The 19,552-nt window shown below is 41.9% G+C and overlaps 1 protein-coding gene across 2 annotated transcripts; it reads right to left on the reverse strand.

The window, feature by feature from the left end:
- Positions 1–848: 848 nt before the first annotated feature.
- Positions 849–18,346, reverse strand: LOC129192629 (core histone macro-H2A.2). 2 transcript variants are annotated; one of them, XM_054796820.1, is made up of 9 exons: positions 18,214–18,325; positions 13,688–13,860; positions 10,884–10,990; positions 9,356–9,553; positions 9,096–9,200; positions 8,912–9,011; positions 8,754–8,843; positions 8,007–8,181; positions 849–4,429 (listed from the first exon to the last, which is right to left on the reverse strand). In XM_054796820.1, the coding sequence occupies exons 2-9, from the start codon at positions 13,857–13,859 to the stop codon at positions 4,264–4,266; spliced, it is 1,113 nt and encodes a 370-aa protein (XP_054652795.1). In that variant the 5' UTR covers position 13,860; positions 18,214–18,325; the 3' UTR covers positions 849–4,263. The 2 variants fall into 2 exon arrangements, with proteins under 2 accessions (XP_054652795.1, XP_054652794.1); XM_054796819.1 differs by having other exon boundaries at positions 850–4,429; positions 13,688–13,865; positions 18,214–18,346.
- Between the last annotated feature and the right edge of the window lie 1,206 nt (positions 18,347–19,552).

The following is a 19,552-nucleotide window of genomic DNA, read 5'->3' on the forward strand; positions in this document are numbered from 1 at the left end:
TTACTCCTTAGCCCAACTATACTTCATTTTCTTAAAAAAAAGAAATTTAGTTAAAATCACGCTTCACTTCATGTCACTGGGTTTTCACTCAGTCCCTCTAACACATTATTACCCCCAATGAAAAGTCACATGGGCCACAGGAAGAATAGATAGGACAGCTTGTCCTCATCCTAGCTTTGTTCTCTACACACGAGAGCTGTCCTACCTAGGCTTGATCATTTGATGCTCAATGACTAGATACGACAGCTCTAGTGTGTAGAGAACTAAAGCTAGGATGAGGACTACAGATGTCCTATCTTCTCTAACACATCATTACCCCCTCTGAAGTCACATGGTCCACAGGAAGACTAGATAGGACATCCCTAGTCCTCATCCTAGCTTTAGTCCTCTACATGCTAGATACATGCTATATCCTAGCTTTAGTCTACACAGTAGAGCTGTCCAATCTAGGCTTCGTCAGTTCATGCTCAATAACTAGATAGGACAGCTCTATTGTGTAGAGGACTAAAGCTAGGATAAGGACTACAGCTGCCGTATCTATTTCTATCACATTATTACCCCATCTGAAAAGTCAGACAAAAGTCATAGTCCACCAGAAGACTAGATAGGACAGCTCTAGACTGTATCTCTAGGCTCTAGATGTCCTATTTTCCTGTGATGTCCTATCTAGCCTGTAGAGAACTAAAGCAAGGATAAGGATAATTACGCTTTAGTCCTCAATCTTAGCTTTAGTCTTCTACAGGCTAGATAGGACAGCTCGAGTCCTCATCCTAGCTTTAGTCTACAGAGGGCCGTCCTATCTAGCCTGTAGAAGACTAAAGTTAGGATAAAGACTAGCGCTGTCCTGTCCTATGTAGTCATTGAGCATGGACTGACGAAGCCTCCTCGGGAAAGCAGTGAAATGTCTTCCAAGACAACCGAAACAGTCCAGTTGCAATGAATTCAATGCCCTGAGAATAGAATGACCCGGATGAATGAGAATATTCACAGACATACCATTGGCCAAAGACTCTCTTAAAAGGAAAATGATGCAAAACCTTTTATTTCAAAGCAGGATGAGACCCATCATCTTTTTACAGTATCAGAAACTACAGAAGCCAAGAAAATAACTTCTATTTGTACATGGAATGTGACAACATCAGCCAAACAAGAAACAGTGTTTGCCTTACCATTAAAATAATAGGGATCCCTGTCCCCCCCCCCAGAAAGTTCAACACACACACAGGCTGTGCACATGCATGTGTGCATCCCAAATTTAACTGTAGCGGAGCAATCACATTTATTTAAATGACACATCTTTATTTTGACTTAGTGGATTATTTTGGAGTCATTCTATTGCTTTCTTTTATAAAACCGTGAAATGTAGCTGCTGAGGAGCAATCGAATTAAAGATGTGTGCATGTGTTTCATGATGATGCCACCCCAAAGCTGTAAACCTATAGGAAATACTAGGGATGTCCCGATCCGATCTTCAGGATCGGACAATATTGGCTTCCGCCACAAGATCGGGCCGATCCGATTGCCGTATAACGTTCATAACTCTTGGCCACACTCCAACGGCCTAGGTGCGGTAATGCGCCTCAAAACTGGCTGCCACTCGACCCCTGCCACCCGCAAGAAGAAGAAAACGCAACGCCACCATGCAGACATGTGTGCGGTGTACCGTGGTGAGGCTAGCTTCACGTTGGACCTTGTATATCCGGCTCTGTAGCTAGAGCATTAGTTCCCCCTCACTGTGCTCGGACTGCTGTGTCATGGTGCGGGGAGCTCGCAAGGGAAGTGCCGCTCTCACCGCTGGTTGTTTATACTATGGGCCGTCAATAAATTACTATTGCGTCTCACAGCTGGCCTGGGAACGCCTTGGTGTCCTCCTGGTGGAGCTGGTCGGGGACCGGGAAGTCTGGGCTTCCCTTCTAAGACTGCTGCCCCCACGACCCGGACCCGGATAAGCGGAGGAAAATGGAATGGAATGGCAGTGAAAACCCTTGGAAACTCCCTTTTATGGAGCGTAAATGGAAGCTAGCAGGGTTTAGCAGAGCGTACGAGTGCACCTGTGTGTGTATGTGCGTGTGCGCGCACGACTCAGGCTGGATGAGTGTATTTTCACTGTGTTGCGGTTTACAGCTTTAATGTAAGGACCTTTTACAATGCACGACGTGCAGGATCAGAGTGAAAAAAGACGAGAGGAACATTTGTTCTTGCACCCAGCGCGCATCAACCGTCAATTGCAATTCTCAACACACGCAACACGCTTCCAGTCTTCAAAATAAGAGCGGTCTTTGTCACATTTGTCTAATTGTGTAAACAAAATAAGGGTGTCATAAAAATATTTTACATTAATAATGCGATTTTCCTTAATCACAAGCACGGGCATTACAGTTTGTTGAAGATTTTGTAGCAGTATCTGCTGAGGCTGACATCACAGTAGAAAAGTCAGCCAACCTACATCCATTTCTCAATTACCAGGCTAAATGGGCCAATGACGTACCAATGACGGCCAATGACGTACCAAATAGCACACACTCTATGTAAAAAAATCAGAATTCTAAAAGAACTCTAAAAGAATTAAAATGGATAAAACAGAATTTGGAAAAAAATAAAACGGGTTTCATAGGGCCCGAAGAGAGTTTGTTAAAAAAAAAAAAAGTCATATATTCTAAATCACACCACAAATTGATATTTAATCATGTCAAATGATTAGTCCTATCCTAAAAGTATTTTGCACGTCCATTTTTATCTTTTATTAGATGGACTTTTATTGGATCTTTTATTGGCTTAGGGACCTGACTCACAGAGGTTTGTTACAAAAGCCAAACAATATTGTTGGTCATGCTGTGTCAAAAAAAAAGTAAATTTTGTAACTAGGCCTGTCAAAATACATTTTGCTGGTAGATAATTGTGTTACAAATTACTGCCGATATTCGATAACATCAGCTATTTTTTCATGAATAATTATCATGAGCAGTGTAATGCACATTTGAACCACTAGATGGTACATAAGTATAGTGTACTATATTTCATTACTTATATAGCATAATAATGCCAGTACATTGTATCAAATGCAATAAACTTAATTACTCAAGAGTCCAGGCAATTTGTACTGTCTGCCAAACATTTCTAACATTTTCCGAAATGATGTATTTTCAACTGTATTGAATGGTTGCATTTTTTTTTGCAATGTAGCGAGTGACCATTTTGCGCTATTTGGCATGTATTTACTTTGCAGAGCAAACGCCTCAGTAAGCGTTGGCTGTCGGGACGAAGGCTCTGACGCACCTCCAGTATTTTCTTTTTTCCTAGTTAGGAAAACTGACAAGGATGGTTGTGTTTCAGGTGTGCATATAAGTTGGTCGTGTTCTCCTGCTTACTCGTCACTTCGAACAAATGCTTAAAACCGGAGTATTCCCACACTGGGGCTGTTGCGTTCGCCTTAGAAACTGTCTCTTCTGTGCCTTGATTCATGTTAGCATATGCTGTCTCACAAGGCTAATTTGGTGCTCACTAGTGGCCGCGCCTCCACAAAGGGGCTGAATGAGAGCACAGAGTTTTCACTCTCTCCGTTCATTCCACTATAGAACCAATGCGCACAGACAGATGCAGAGTGAACCCTCTTGTCATCCAGCCTGTGCGGCACAGAGAGATGAGCAGATAGAACACACACGCATACATGCACATGTCGATTTATTGACGGCTCTTTATTATCGGCCTGTTTTTTTTTAAGCGTTCAATTAATTGACTTATTATTATTATTACGTATTATTGTGACAGACCTATTTGTAGCAAGAGCGTATGATAAAAAAACAATTTAAAAAAATGGATCGGCAAGACTATAAAATAATCGTATCGGAAGCCAAAAAATTTGGATCAGGACATCCCCAGGAAATATTGAGCAACCTTAACGACAAACAGAAGGAAATTCATTTTAATATGTAATCTCTAAAAGCTTGTAATCTCTTTGAGGGACAGCAACAGAAGTATCAACAGTATGATGTACGGTAGGTGAGGATATCCTCAGTTGTCAGTCAGATGTCAGCTCATCAGGTGATCAAGCTGATGTCTGATTGTGAAATCTCATAAACATCCCTTTTCCCCATCATGTCTGATACTTGACTGATAACTGAGGATGTCCTACAATGTCCGCCAAACATACAACAGCTTTGCACTCACATTTTCCTCTAAAAGCCACATCGGACCTTCTCCACTTATCAACTATTGACACCATCATCTGTGAGAAACTAACAGAAGCAAGCCAACTAAGAATCTTCACTTGGCGTCCAACTTGGCCATTTCCTGAAGGTACACGCCGATGCTCTCACTGTCAAACACAACTAAGTAAATGTTCTTCACAGAGGAGCTGCTGGAGGACACAAAGTGGTTGGAGATGGCCTTGAGGATGAGCTGGGCTGCTGTCGGCTTTGGGAATCCATTTCTGCGGAGGACATTCATTTAAGGACAATGACTCATAGCTTGGAGGTCGATAGGCGGATCGGCGCAGCGTCTGCAGTAATGCGGTCGCTGTACTGGACCGTCGTGGTGAAGAGAGAGCTGAGCCGGAAGGCAAAGCTCTCAATTTACCGTTCGATCTATGTTCCCACCCTCACCTATGGTCATGAGCTTTGGGTCATGGCTGAAAGATCGGGATCGCGGATACAAGCGGCTGAAATGAGTTTTCTTCGTAGGGTGGCTGGACTCACCCTAAGAGATGCGGGTGAGGAGCTCGGTTATCTGGGAGGAGCTCAGAGTAGAGCCGCTGCTCCTTCACATGGAGAGGAGCCAGCTGAGGTGGCTCGGGCATCTAGTCCGGATGCCTCCCGGACGCCTCCCTGGTGAGGTGTTTCAGGCATGCCCAGCCGGGAGAAGACCAAGGACACGCTGGAGGGATTATGTCTCACAGCTGACCTGGGAACGCCTTGGTGTCCTCCCGGTGGAGCTGGAGGAGGTGGTCGGGGACTGGGAAGTCTGGGCTTCCCTACTAAGACCGCTGCCCCCGCGACCCGGACCCAGATAAGCGGAGGAAAATGGAATGGAATGGACTCACAGCTTGGATTGAATGGACGAAATTGGATGATTTGAGCTAAATACAGGCAGCCGCTCTCAGTGCTCAAGACAAATAAAAAAGAAAAAGAACGTGAGGAACATGAATACAAAAAAAGAACAGGAAGAAAAAGAAGATGAAGAGGAAGGAAGAGAAGGAGAAAAGAAAATGAGAAAGATTAAGAAAGAGAAACAGGAAGAAGAAAAAAGATGAAAAGGGAGAGACCATAAAGATGTTAAAGATGATAAAACAAGAAAAATAAGAACAAAAAGAAGAAGAACAAAATTAGGGAAAAAGAAGAAGATGAGAAAGATGAGTAAAAATAAGACCGGAAAAAGAAAAACAAAATGAATAGAAAGAATAAAAAAATAAAAACAAGCATAAGAAAAAGATTAAGAAAAAGAAAGAAGAAAAAGAAAATAAGATGGCAAAAAAAGATGCGGTTGAAGAAGACAAAGCAGATGAGGAAAACATTTTTTAAAAGCACAAAAAGAAAAAGAAGATTAAGAAAAATGAAAAGTCAGAAGAAAAACAACATAAGGTGAAGATGACAAAAAAAGAAGAAAAAGAACAAAAAGAATAAAAAATAGGAAGGACAAAAATGCGACGAAGAAGAAGAAAACCAAAAAAAACATGAAAAGAAAAAAAGACGATAAATATGACAATTGTCAATCCTGAAAGTGACAGCACTACAAAGTGACAATGTGACACTTATCAAAGTGTACTGACGGAAGCGCAGTTAATGACAGTTAATTGGTTCCAGACCCGACCGTGTTAAGTGAATTTCCGCAAAGTAGGCCTCTTATTTATTTATGAAATATTTTTGTAGTTAGGGCATAAAAAACCTGTTTCCGACCTTCTAAATACAGTTTTAACATTATTAGGGCCCTCTAGATATGAACTAACACCCCTATAGTCACCTTTACACTCCTGTTATCCAATACAGTAGACATAATAAGAGAAAATAAGCCAAGTAAGACTTGTGTGTTGCTATAAATGTGTTCCTTAGGGGAGTTGAGTGGCGGGCCAGCAGGAAGTGACGTCGGGGGAAATTGCAGCAAAAGTAGCCCGTGTTTTTATGAGGGATTGTTGTGCCTTTTGTGCTATCATTCAAACCTGCAATAAAGGCCTGTTGTTCCGCAGGTCAAGACTGGTGCTTGAGTGTCTCGCCGAACAATGCAGTAACATTACTGAAACCTAGTGGCCAGTGTAGAATACAACATATCATCACGTCTTTGAACACGTCTGAATGCCTTATACAGTCAAACTTGTCTATAGCGGCCACTGGAGGGAGACTTCAAAAGTGGCTGCTATAGACAAGTGGCCTCTATAGACAGGTTGGTGTCCAGTTTGAATGTTGACCAGTAGAGGAAAAAAAAAGAAAAAAAAGGAAAAAAATAATAATAATGTTGACCAGTAGAAGGCACTGTGTGACTGCGGATAAAAGTTGTACAGCACTACTAGGCTTGTTATTATCCACGACCCACAGAACAAAGTTGTGCTAGTAATGTCTTATGCTTGTTTTTAATATTTTACTTTTTATACGGCAGAGAGTCATTACAGCTTTCGCTCATCAGGAATTTATGGGAAGTGACGGTGGGCGTCCCGAGCAGGAGAGCTAAGCTCAGTGCTAGCTGTGAGTTTCGAGAGAGTTGGGAAGTGTGTTGATGTTGGCGTGGATGTAAAGTCCTGCAGTGTTCTCCGCTGTTAATAAAGCCATTAAAGTGCATCGGCGACATGAGTCTGTCTTTCCCCACAACAAGCGGCATTACAGTATTGACCAGTGCACATTGTCTCACACCAGGAAATAAACGGTGTCACTAGTTACAAGCATTGCCTGTACAGGTATGTAGTGGGGCTTGTTTAACCTTTGGCTGTTCTGAGCTGCTCTCTGGTGGCCACGTTCAATAAATAAAGTTGGCAGAAGCAACAGGAGAAGTTTCCTTCTTTGCTGGAGCTGAATAACACTGACAAGTTAACAGACTAGTAGGGAACGGAAAAGAAGACGGCTTTTTTTGTGTCGAATACAGAAGATGAGGACTTTGATGGATTTGTGGATGAGGATTGATCAAAAATAACGTGAGTACATTCTAAAATACTTCAATTAAGTACAACCGAACTCAGTTTTGCTCCCGCTGCCTTTTTAACATGCAGTATTGTATTGTAGCGTCGCTGGGAGCACATCCTGTTCCCAGCCTACTTTGCGGTAATGTTTTGGTGCAAATGCTCCTAAAGTTACATGTTTGACCAGGAAATAGCAAGCTCAAAAGAAGACGGCTTTTTTATGTGGAACAACTGACAGTTAGTGTGGATCTTGTGAATGATTGTGACTGAGCTAGGACTCAGAAATTAAAGTCTACACACGACGGCTTCATTGATTGAAAAACAAAACTTTTCGTGCATGAAGCTTCTACTTGAGTTGGTAATTTGGCCGCTGCATGCAGTCAGATATTGACCAAGGGAGACAAAATGGGTGGCCGCTGGCCGCGTTAGACAGGTGACTGCTATACACAGGGTCTATAACATGTAAATTTGCTGCGGGGGATTTTTTCAGTGGCCGCTATAGGCAGGTGGCCGTTCTATAAAGGTGGCCGCTAAGACAGGTTTGACTGTATTTGTATTTGTCTTTATTTAGCGATTGTTATGCTTGAAAATGCTTAATTTAGGCAAAACAATACATAGAATTGACTTCATTATGTATATATCTTTAACAAATAATAGGCCGTATTCAGTCACAAAACAGCATGACTTATTAGTTCATATACTTTGGAAAAAACGTGATAGAGTGAAGCCACGAAATTCGAACTGCCAAGTGGCGAGGGATGACTGTATTCCATTTGACACGCGTCTGCTCTTCAGGCAGCGTGTGAAATGTTAGAGCCACCTGTCTTTCACACAGCCACTGTCCTTTTAAGTGGCTGACCAATCAGATGCACACGTTGGAAGTGTGTCAAAGTGGGCGTGTCCTCACCGTCCAGCAGGAAGAGATGGGAAAGCCACCGACTTGAACTTCTTCTCCTCCGCAGCTGAGAGGCAGTTCTCCACCAACTTTTCCAGCTGCTCCTCGCACTTCTCTGACCCCCACTGAGGAACGTTACAATGGATAACGAAGCGGGCCGTCATTCCGCTGGCTGGGCTCATTGCCGCTGTGGTGATGGTTGGGTGGGGGGGAATGGGGCACAAGTTATAATATGAATAATGCAGTAATTCATGACAGCGGACACCTTACACAACAGAAATACCTCAGTAAGGCTGCATATTACATTACATATACTTGTATGGCTCTTCTCCTTCAATACAGTGTTCCCTCGTTTATAGCGAGGGATAAGTTCCCAAAATAGCCCGCAATCAGGGAAATCCGCAATTATTATATATGTTTTAAGGCCGTAAAACCCCTCACCATACACTTTTCTCAGACAGACATTAAACACTCTCAAAAAAGTTCAAACCTTCATTTGAATTTTATGATCAAAGTTAATGATCAAAACAAGAAATTATTAAGTCACTCACGCATATTTCACTCCTGTGACTGTGCCTTGTTTGTACTGAAGCATTTTTATATCCTTGCTAAAACATAATGATGACCCAGGAGACCTGGAAGAAGCACAAAAAAAAATCTGCGAATCCGCGAAAAGTGAACCGTGACAGAGCGAGGGAACACTGTGTACTCTAACATGAGCGAGTAGGCAAAGAGAAGATGGTTCTGGACAATCAATACCTGACGCTACATCCAAAAGTCCCTGGGCTTTTCTTAGCTCCTTAACTCCCTCCAGGAATTCTTGGCCTCCAGCCTTCTCCAGAGCACTGCCTGCAAACAACACAGTACCAGCAGCTGAGCAGAGCAGTGTGGAGAGGGCGAACAGATCTGCTCCTCACCAACGCCGTCTTTGAGGTCCATCTCTGCATTGGTTGGGTTAATTATGGCCTCCACCTTGATTGTTCCAATTTTGCCAATTTCAGTCACTGTGAGACAAAGCTGTGGTTCCCCACCATCACCAGCCCCAATATGAGTGTCACTTTGTGCAAAGGTTCAAACCATACGTGGTCTTCAGAATAGTACCTTCTGACCAAGGAACAGGCTCTTTGCTGAGAGGATGGTGAAGCCATCTCCGGGACCATCATCCACTGTGGAGTTTGGTACAGATTCTTTGTCATTGTCTGTGCTCTTTACCACATGGAGAGAAAAGGTAAAATGCACCTGCATTTAAATAATATGAACAGCTTCATGGAAAGAACGACAAAGCGCTGAGTAATAGTCTTGCAAAGTCATACATTTTGGCAGAGAAGGCTGTAGGATAAGCACACACTCAGCTGACCAACCTTTGGCTTTCGCCCTCGTTTTCCCTTGACCTTTTTGGGGGATTTGATGGGTTTGGTCCTCTTGGAATGTAATTCCTGCTTCTCTGGGACGGATGACTGGTTGTCAACTTTGGCTCGGCTGCCCCTCTTCTTGGAAAGCAGCTCTGGGTGGATGTGAGGCAGGACTCCCCCGTTTGATATGGTCACGCACCGAAGAAGCTGTCAGACAAAATACTTACAATTCGATTATGCTGGATTACGTTACACCAGTTTTGTACTAGAAATGGAGTTTATGGCTCTTTGAGGGGAGTCGGATCTTGGTGAGCCGTTCCTTTCACAGAACCCTTAAAAAAACTGGCTCATTTTTAGATTTATTAAGTTTTAAGAAGCCAGCCTGGCCTTAATTCTTGATCTGGATTCATTGTAAATATTCCACAGGGTGGCGCCATAGCGCTCTGCTTTGACCTTGACGTCACTATTTTGAATTACCCTTTGTACAAATACTGTGTGTGTGTGTGTGTGAGTGTGTAAACCATGACTTGAACACGTGTAAACATGAAGACATTTCCACACAAAAATATTGTTAATAATAAAAAACAACAAAACAACTCTGTGAGTGACTCTCCTCATTTCGACCGCTCGCTGCTGCTGCTCTCTGAGGCAGGGAGCATTCATGTGTTTCTGTGTTTTTTTGTTTTTGTTTTTAACTGGCGCACTCAAGTGAAGCACAGCGTGATGCTATTTGCATATCTAATAAGCAGCTGTGCTGCACCTCCCCATGTAGCTGGAGAAAAAAAAAAAGAACGGTTCCCATTGTTTATGTAATGAGCCGTTCAAAAGAACTGGTTTGTTCATGAATGTCACAACACTACTTTGTACTGGTTGTAATATACAGTACTATTACTAGTTACTGTCATTTAGCGCTGCAACAATTAATCGATCATTAATCGAGAACTATTTTGGTATTCAATTAATAATTTTTCTATTTAAAAATGTAAATATCCTCTGAGGCCGCATGGTGCTCGAGTGGTTAGCATGTTGGCCACACAGTCAGGAGATCTGGAGATCTGTGTGGAGTTTGCATGTTCTCCTTGTGTGTGCGTGGCTTTTCTCCGGGTACTCCGGTTTCCTCCCACATTGCGGAAGTGTTTGGAAAAATAGCATTGAGTTGGCCCACATCGCGGACTTGAACAAACAAAGTGCTTGCCACGAGCTACGTAATGTAGTAATTTTTCCAGTATCAACTACTCCTCTGGTGTTAGAAAATTAAAAGTGGCCACAGTCTTATGTATAGCACAAATTGCACAAAAATTCTTACAGGCAATATTGTATTTAATATATATTCCACTTCCATCCAGAATGGGGTGGGAGAAACTTTCTTGATTTTTTTTTTTTGTCACGTTCAAAGTTTAGGAAAAGTACCCCAACATGCTGCCTCCTCGAATGAATTATTAGGCTCCACTTATTTATGCCAGTCACCCTTTTCCCACATGAAGATGATAAAGTTCAACTAGACAGTGCTTCTGTTGCTCAAAGAATAGATTGTCACCTGGTTGAGCTCCTCATCGTTGGCCACAGCCAGCTTGATGTGTCTGGGAGTGATTCTGCCCTTCTTGTTGTCTCGTGCAGCGTTTCCTGCCAACTCCAAGATCTCAGCTGAGAGGGCAAGAAAGTGGAAACCCATTAGACACCACGTTTTTTAATGTTTCATTTTACACATGCACTAATTGAATTTACATGATCTCTTATGGGAAAATTTGATTCAGTTTGCATCTGTTTCGGTTAGAGTCGGACCTTCTGGAACGAATGAATGACGCTAACCAAGGTTCCACTTGCAGTGCCTAACCATGACGACACCTTTCAATGCACAACATCATCATCGAAACCATTTGTTCATATAATTGACAGCGAACAACTTTGTGTCTGTGTCCTTTCTTCTGCACTGTAACCGCTGCGTTGTTTACATGATGAGGCGTACAAGCGCACAGCGTGTTAGGCTTTCAGACACCAATGTAGTCATTCATTTTTATTCACATGCCGCCCCACTTTGGGAACCGAGGATATACATTTTACCTGTATTATCAGATATTAATAATAACTAGGGATGTCTGATATTGGCTTTTTTGCTGATAACCGATATGCCGATATTGTCCAACTCTCAATTTCCGATACCAATATCAGCCGATGCTGATATGTGTAACATCCACATATCTCCTGTGCTTGAATTAACACATACCTGCTTTGAAGCTAATGGATACAGCATCAGCAATTAGCTTCTCAACGTGGCTGTAAACAACACTATACAACATTGTAAAATACTTGCGATTAGGCTTCGGCTTTGACAAAGTCAGCAGAGTAGCCATTTACATTTTTTTTTTAATCATCAAAAACTCCAGGAAAGAAAATCAAGTGTCATCATTTTCATGTAGGCCAAGCACTCTTGGTGCAGCAGCATTGGTTTCCACGCCACACTACAAATTGCATGTACACAGTCATTACGAGCCAAAATTAACATATTCTCACCATCGGATTTTAATGAAATTTCATCTGCAAAAAGATATTAAGGTGAATTTATATCCTACATGCCTTTTATCTTTAGATCCGATCCATGAGTTTGAAAGGCTATAAGTTGGACTTACTTTTCAAAGCACTTGTTTGTGTCGAGGTGGTACATCACTCAGTGTAACTCTGATACAAAATTGAAGAGGAAGAAGTAATCTACCTAACAAACATGTATACGAATGAAAATAAACCCGATATCGTATGAAAAAGCAGCATTTTCACAGATGTCCCCACAGACTCTCCTAATCGAGCACACACAGTGTCAGCTTTTACCGTCGCTTACTTCCGGGGAATTGCTACATTCCTACTAGTGAGGGTAGGCAGCATAGAAATGGATGGATGGAATGGAAGGAGCAAGCTAGCTTGCTACTTACTAACACTGCAGGTACTTACAAACAATGTTTGTTTACACGCTTGAATACAGGAGCCCATAGGCCTATACACAGCACTTTGTTTATTATGGACTTCATTATAGGGAAAAAATACAGATGACGACATTGACCGATATTACATTTTTTATGCCAATATCGGACCGATAATATCAGCGGCTGATATTATTGGACATCCCTAATAATAACCGACTTATGGTACGTGAGACGTGATTTTCTGTGGAAAAAAACCTGCCTATTTGCAGAATTTTTTAACCAAAAATCCGATAATGGTCGGGGCCGCGCATGCTGAATCACAAATGTGCGGGTGCTGCCACTTGCAACTTTCTTTGGCTCCACTTTGGCCTATTTTGCAGTCATGTTCACAGGAAAAGCAGAGACTTGAGGTGAAAAACAGTATTGAAGTCAAGAAATAACTCATGCCAAACTCATGGCCGCCACGGTGTAGAAGGAGTTCAGTTTGGGGGCTTTAGGATCTCGTCTCTGCTATTTGCAGACGATGTGGTGCTGATGGTCTCATCGGGCTATGACCTTCAGCGTTTACTGGGGAAGTTGGCAGCTGAGTCGCTGTACCGGACTGTCATAGTGAAGAAAGAGCTGAGCCGGAAGGCAAAGCTCTCAATTTACCGGTTGATCTACATTCCCATCCTCACTTATGGTCATGAGCTTTGGGTCATGACCGAAAGAACAAGATCGCAGATACAAGCGGCTGAAATGAGTTTGAGATAGGGTGAGGAGCTTGGTCATCCGGGAGGGGCTCAGAGTAGAGCCACTGCTCCGTCACATGGAGAGGAGCCCGTTGAGGTGGCTCGGCATCTAGTCTGGATGCCCTCCCGGACGCCTCCCTGGTGAGTTGTTCCGGGCATGCCCAGCCGGGAGAAGACCTCGGGGAAGACCTAGGACAAGCTGGAGTGATTATGTCTCACAACTGGCCTGGGAACGCCTTGGGTTCCTCCCGGTGAAACTGGAAGAGGTAGCCGGGGGACGCGAAGTCTCGGCTTCCCAACAGAGACTGCTGCCCCTGCGATCCGGACCCGGAAAAGCGGAAGAAAATGGGATGGATGGACTCATGGCAAAACAGGAAGGTGCAACAATTACGTCTTCAATGAAGGTAAAAGTAACCTTAAAGGTTCATTTATCTCTTTCATTCATAATTTTTGGATAGATTTTGAGTAGATTTCATTTAGAGTCTGACCTTCTGGAACGGATTAATGACGCTAACCAAGGTTCCACTCGTATCTTCTTTTCATGCATCTTTCGAATATAGACATAAACACACGTACATGCACGCAGCGTGGCAAAGTGTTATATGCAAGTCAAGCATTCGATGGCGGTAAGGAGATACGGGATATAGATCCAAATAAAGGCTACTGAGGAACACAAGGTGTAAATATCACGGTACCTGCCAAGTATTCGATGACTGCTGCCATGTAGACGGGCGCCCCCATGCCAATGCGATACTTATGTGTGCCAGTGCGCAGGTACCTCATCATTCTGCCCACAGGGAAGATGACCCCCGCCCTGGCAGAGCGGGACAGCTTGGTGGCCCTCTTTTTTCCCCCTCTGGCAGACATTCTGCTCTGGAGCACAAGATGAAATAATACATTGAAGTAGTCGTGTAAAAAGACAAAGACTTTTAAGCATGAACTTTTTACATGACATTCACGATACACAGCGGAACCTGTTTTGTTCAACATCCCTCACATCAGCTGACTCGCTTGCACATTTACTTGTGACTATGGCCAGTGACGTAGGAATGTCACATATCAGCCAGTATTGGATAAATTATGATCCGATTTTTGTCATAGTCTTGCTGATCTGATCTGCTACGATCCTTTTTTAAAGTTTTTGTTACAAACATGAATTTGTGGAATTGAATATGGTTATGAAAATAGCTCTTCAAAGCATTTAAAATAACGCAACTAAAGTACTGCTGAATGTCTTTTTTATTACACAGCATGACCAACAATTTTTGGCTTTTTTAACAAATCTCTGTGAGTCAGGTCCCTAATCCAATAAAAGATCCAATAAAAGTCATTCAATAAAAGATAAAATTTGAAAAAATGGGCGTGCAAAATACTTTTAGGGTAGCACTAATCATTTGACGTGGTTATAGATCAATTTGTGGTGTGATTTAGAATATATGACCTTTAATTTTTTTTTTCTTCGGCGCAATAGCTAATTTATGGACGGTCCCTAGTATAAACAACCAGCAGTTAGAACAGCACTTCCTGTGTGGCGGATCCAGAAATTTTTCATTGGAGTGGCCAAGGCGAAACCATTACTCACATAGGGGTGACAATAAGTTGATAGCTGAAATGTCTAGATGGCCAGTGCTCCGCCACTGCGAGCTGCGAGCTCCCTGCACCATGACACAGCGGCCCAAGCACAGTGAGGGAAACTACCGCTGTAGCTACCGAGCCCAAAATCCGACGGCCAACGTGAAAATAATTTCACCACGGTACCCGGCAGCCATGTCTCCATGGTAGTGTTGCGTTTTCCTCTTCTTGCGGATGGCGGGAAACAAGTGGCAACCGGCTTTGAGGCACATTACCGCACCTACCGTGTTGGAGTGGCCAGTGTGGGTTACCAGTGTAACCCGTGTGCTTCACACTGCCCGTGGGAGACAAGAGTTCTGATCGTTCGGCCAAAAGCACGGACTGTCCACCGCAGGATTTCATGCATTATCTCCGGGCTCCTGGAATCTCGGACCCCGCCACACTTCCCCCACCCCCGGTGGATCATCGCTGGGCATGCTTCCAGGTGAAACACCTCGCCGTTTTAGTGCTGCTCTGGAGGTCAGGAGAACCGGGGTAGAAAGGGTCCAGGACACCTCGCATATCTGCCTTTGAGCCATCATGGGGCAGCAGGAGCAGGGAGGCAGGCCAAGATGAGCGGAGCTCCGGGCGGATGCAGGCATGTGTCAACAACGCGATCGCGTCACAAGTTCCAATACGTGGTGCAGACTTTCCCCCTCTTTTACATGTTACTTTTCCAGTTTGCCTTCTTTCAACAGAGCAAGCATACAGTTCGAACAGAACACTACCTACAATCGCAGTGCTAACACAAAATAACAGCACAACATGTAACAGGTCAGTAAACACACACAGGGCAACTACTACTATGGGGAATAATGTTGCACTAAAACAGTCTCATTCTTTTTGCAGCATGTCCTCATTAGGGTCACGTGTAAGATGGAGCCTATCCCAGCTGAATGCAGCAAACTACAAACTATTCAATTATTTTTTTTGTGTCACGTTATCACCGTATCAATGTTTTATTGTTATCGTAAGCCATGTATCGCAAATCGTATCGTGATGTACCCTGAGATTCCCAGCCCTACTCCCAGCAATTGATGCGGCCCAGCCTCACCCAGACTCTACCTCCAGTGGCCCCCAGTGAAATTGAGTTTGAGACCCCTGATTTAGATGAAGCGCTATGAGGACATGATGAATCTATAGTTTTGTTATGAGGCATTTCTGTCTGCATTTCACATTTTCATGAGCAATTTCCAGTTCCAACAATGTTTTAACTTTGGTTTTAGTATAAATTTTGCTTGATGGTGCTCACTGCAAACTGGAGCGTGTTCATACCGATCATACCGAGCAGTTTTTTTGCTTGTTCTTAAACTTTATTTTCTTTTATTAACACAGGGGTGCTATTTATTGGCCCCAAAAAGTCGTAAATTTGTGACTATTCTCATAAATTTATGACTTTTTTCCTCTGACATTTACGATATTATCCTCTCATTATCTTATTCTCAAAATCTCAGATTACGAATAAAGTCATAAATTTACAAGAATAGTCGCAAATTTCCGAGAATAAAGTCGTAAAGACAAAAAACTCGTATATTTATGAGAATAATTTACAAGGAGAAATATTGCGATTTATATTCCCGTAAATATACGACTTTATTCTCCAAAATTTACGATTTTTTTCCCGTAAATCTACAACTTTATTCTTGTACATTTATGACATTATTCTCGCAAATTTACGAGAATAAAGTCGTAAAGAGAAAAAAGTCAATACCGTTTCAAGAAATATTGCGACTTGTATTTCCGTAAATTAACTACTTTATCCTCCTAAATGTACAACTTTTCTTGGAAATGTACAACTTTATTGTCGTCCATTTATGACTTTATTGTCGTCCATTTATGACTTTATTCTCGTAAATTTACGAGTTTTCTCAAATTTACGAGATAATAAGTCGCAATTTTACGAGAATAAAATCGTAAATTTAGGAGAATAAAGTTGTACATTTACAAGAAAAAAATCATAAACTTACAAGAATAAAGTCTTAAAGAGAAAAAAGTCATACATTTACGAGAATAATTTATGAGGAGAAATATTGCGACTTATTCCCGTGTACATTTATGACTTTATTCTCTTTAATTTACGACTTTTCTTCTCGTAAATATATTAAATATGTCGCAATATTACGAGAATAAAGTCGTAAATTTACGAGAATAAAGTTGTACATTTACGAGAAAAAAAGTTGGAAATTTAGGAAAATAGTCATAAATTTATGAGAATAAAGTCTCAAATTTCCGAGAATAAAGTCGTAAAGAGAAAAAAGTAGTACATTTACGAGAATAATTTACGAGAAGATATACTGTGACTTATTTTCTTGTAAATTTATGACTTTATTCCCGAAAATGTATGACTTTTCCTCTCGTAAATTTACGAGATAATAAGTCGCAATATTACGATAATAAAGTTGTAAATTTACGAGAATAAAGTTGTAAAGCATGATGTCTGCTTCTCAACGAGCAGCGAGTGAAGCGACAAAAGGAGAAAAAGAAATAAAGCGGCAGAATAATGTTCATTTGTAGTTCTGAACATATTTGTTCTGCTTTTCACGTTTTTTTTTAATCCACCTTTTCACAAATGCGTCAAGCCCAATCATGCACATTTGACGATGACGTCCACCATTACATTGCAGAAACTTTAACTATCACAATGCAATATAAAGACTCCAAATTAGTCCACAACTCAAGATGAAGAAGTGCCATTTAATGAATCAATCACTCCTCCGCTCGCAATACAGACAACAGAAGATAAATGGTACACCTGGCCATGTATTGAGACAGGAATGACGTACTGTCATGTAAATAAGATATTTATTTTAATAAAAGAACAATGCGTAGACCTATTATATATGATAGGTATGCTTACTTCTAGGTATAGGCAGGGGGGAAAGTTAGGACAATTTCAAATAGTAGAGATGTGGCCCAGGGCGAACCCAATAAATGTTTTATCATTAGGTCCAGAGTTCCTGGTGTCGCCTCGCCTGGGTTTTAGGTATAATTACTTCTGCACAACGACTGTAATGGATTTGGGACAGCACTGCCCTGTCAAAATGCAGTATTCAAAGTACGCAGTGAACATTGTATACTTAATGGGATTCCGTTTGAGACACAGCAGAGGGCTACGCACTCAACATTTTGAGTGAAACACCCGGGTACAGACAGTGCACTTAGCGAACTCACTTAGGCACTCAAAAGGGTAAGTACGGAAGTGCGGGAGTTGCGACACATCGCTGACTGGCGCTTCGGCGGAGGGATACAGCACTGAGTACACAGAGCCAATGGAAAACAGACGGGGCTTAGCACGTCTCGCACACGCAGCTACGCAGACACAAAAAACGAGCATTTGTGCTATTCATCTTCCACAGCAGATATTCCCGCCAGTAACAGCTCGTCTTTGTCGTACAGGATCTATTAAGATGAGTCCAGTAGGGACAAATGGTGGTTAAGTAATCGGTAAAACTGGAGCGCTGGCTGCGTGAAATCACTCCGCGCATCTCTGCTGTTATTTGAAGACAATTTTCATCAAGAAGACTCCTCAGCAAGCACACTTGTTTCGTCATGTCCAGTTCTAGTCGCTTAATGTAATAATGTCACCAGACACGAAGAGAAAAGAGTGTACCTGTTCAGTGTGGTTATTTTATCCTGTGGCGTCCAATGTTGTTCCCCTCAGCCCGTTAAACCCACAGCAAGCAGGAAGAGCGGCTGGTTGGAGGCTGGCTCGGTCCTACTGATGCTGGAAAGGACAAAAATTCACTAGCGGGCAAAAAAGTGTATGAAAACCTCCCACTTAACGCTCCCTTAACAACAACATGCCCACAGACACGATACATTATAAATAAGCACTGTGAACGTTCTTAGTATATATATATATATATTTTAAGAATCGATGCATATATCGTCTCAGGTCAATACTAGTGTGATCTCAGCTCGTTTAGTTCCGTTTTCAAAGTGTTGAATGAGAGCTTATTTTGCACTATTGCCTTTACTTTATATCATATGGGCAATAGAAGGGTATTGTGTTGTTATTTTGTTGATATTGTTACATTGTGTTGATATTTTCTTAAATTGTTCAAGTTTGTTGACGCAAACACTAGTTTTTGTTTGCCTAAAATCGTTGTCCTGGGTTTCTTATTCTAACCATGATCAACAAATTAAAAGTATTGATTAAATTACGTTACTTAAACAAAAAACTGCAAACATTTTTTTAAAACATTGTAATTTAGCATTGTGGTACCGTGGAGAGATGTTTCTGGCCTGCATTTATCTACCAAAACGCTAGGGGTCAGGGTTTTCCTGAGCCTGAGCACAGAAACAATGCTCGTTGACTACTTATTAGTTTATTTGCGTAGTCGTAGTCTAGTCATATATATATATATATATATATATAATTTTTTTTATCGATAAAAATATATTTATTGACTGGTATTGGATCGTGCACTACATGTGTGACATAAAGATGTCACTTCACCACAGTAACAGACCATAAATTCCTCATTCATAGAAAGCAATATATGCCCACATATAATTTCTATGTATTATTTTCAATTGAGTGTGAAATGTTAGCAGTCAACATGCTACATAGTCATAGACATGGACAGACACCGCATCGAGTGGGTTTGGCCACGGCTGCGATACGTCAACGTCGCCACCATATTGGATGTGTCAAGGCTGCGCTGTGCCGGTAACAAATAAATTTTAAGTTACTTCTCTCGTTTGTACATTCACACGTGCACTAATATACTTGGGAGACAGTTAGGCACCAAAACCAAAAAACAATCACATTGTTTTTGGCTGAACTGTTTTATTAGTGCGTATGTGAATGTATAAACGAGATTAATTAACTTACATTTCTTTGTAGAAAGGCGCTTTATGAAAGTATGTACATTTACTTGTATTCATTTCCAGCACGGCCTTGACACATCCATTATGACGTACGGCTCAGCGCTCGGTGTAGCGTC

The sequence above is a fragment of the Dunckerocampus dactyliophorus genome, chromosome 13, assembly GCF_027744805.1.
Source record: "Dunckerocampus dactyliophorus isolate RoL2022-P2 chromosome 13, RoL_Ddac_1.1, whole genome shotgun sequence".
NCBI lineage: Eukaryota > Metazoa > Chordata > Actinopteri > Syngnathiformes > Syngnathidae > Dunckerocampus > Dunckerocampus dactyliophorus.

What these genes read in the sequence shown, in the direction of transcription:
- LOC129192629 (XM_054796820.1), bottom strand. Translation starts at nt 13,859, where the DNA reads ATGTCTGCCAGAGGGGGAAAAAAGAGGGCCACCAAGCTGTCCCGCTCT. An exon ending in AACGAGGGCGAAAGCCAAAG is followed by an intron (nt 9,201 to 9,355) that starts GTTGGTCAGCTG and finishes CATGTGGTAAAG; the next exon opens with AGCACAGACAATGACAAAGA. An exon ending in GCCTGTTCCTTGGTCAGAAG is followed by an intron (nt 9,012 to 9,095) that starts GTACTATTCTGA and finishes GGGGAACCACAG; the next exon opens with CTTTGTCTCACAGTGACTGA.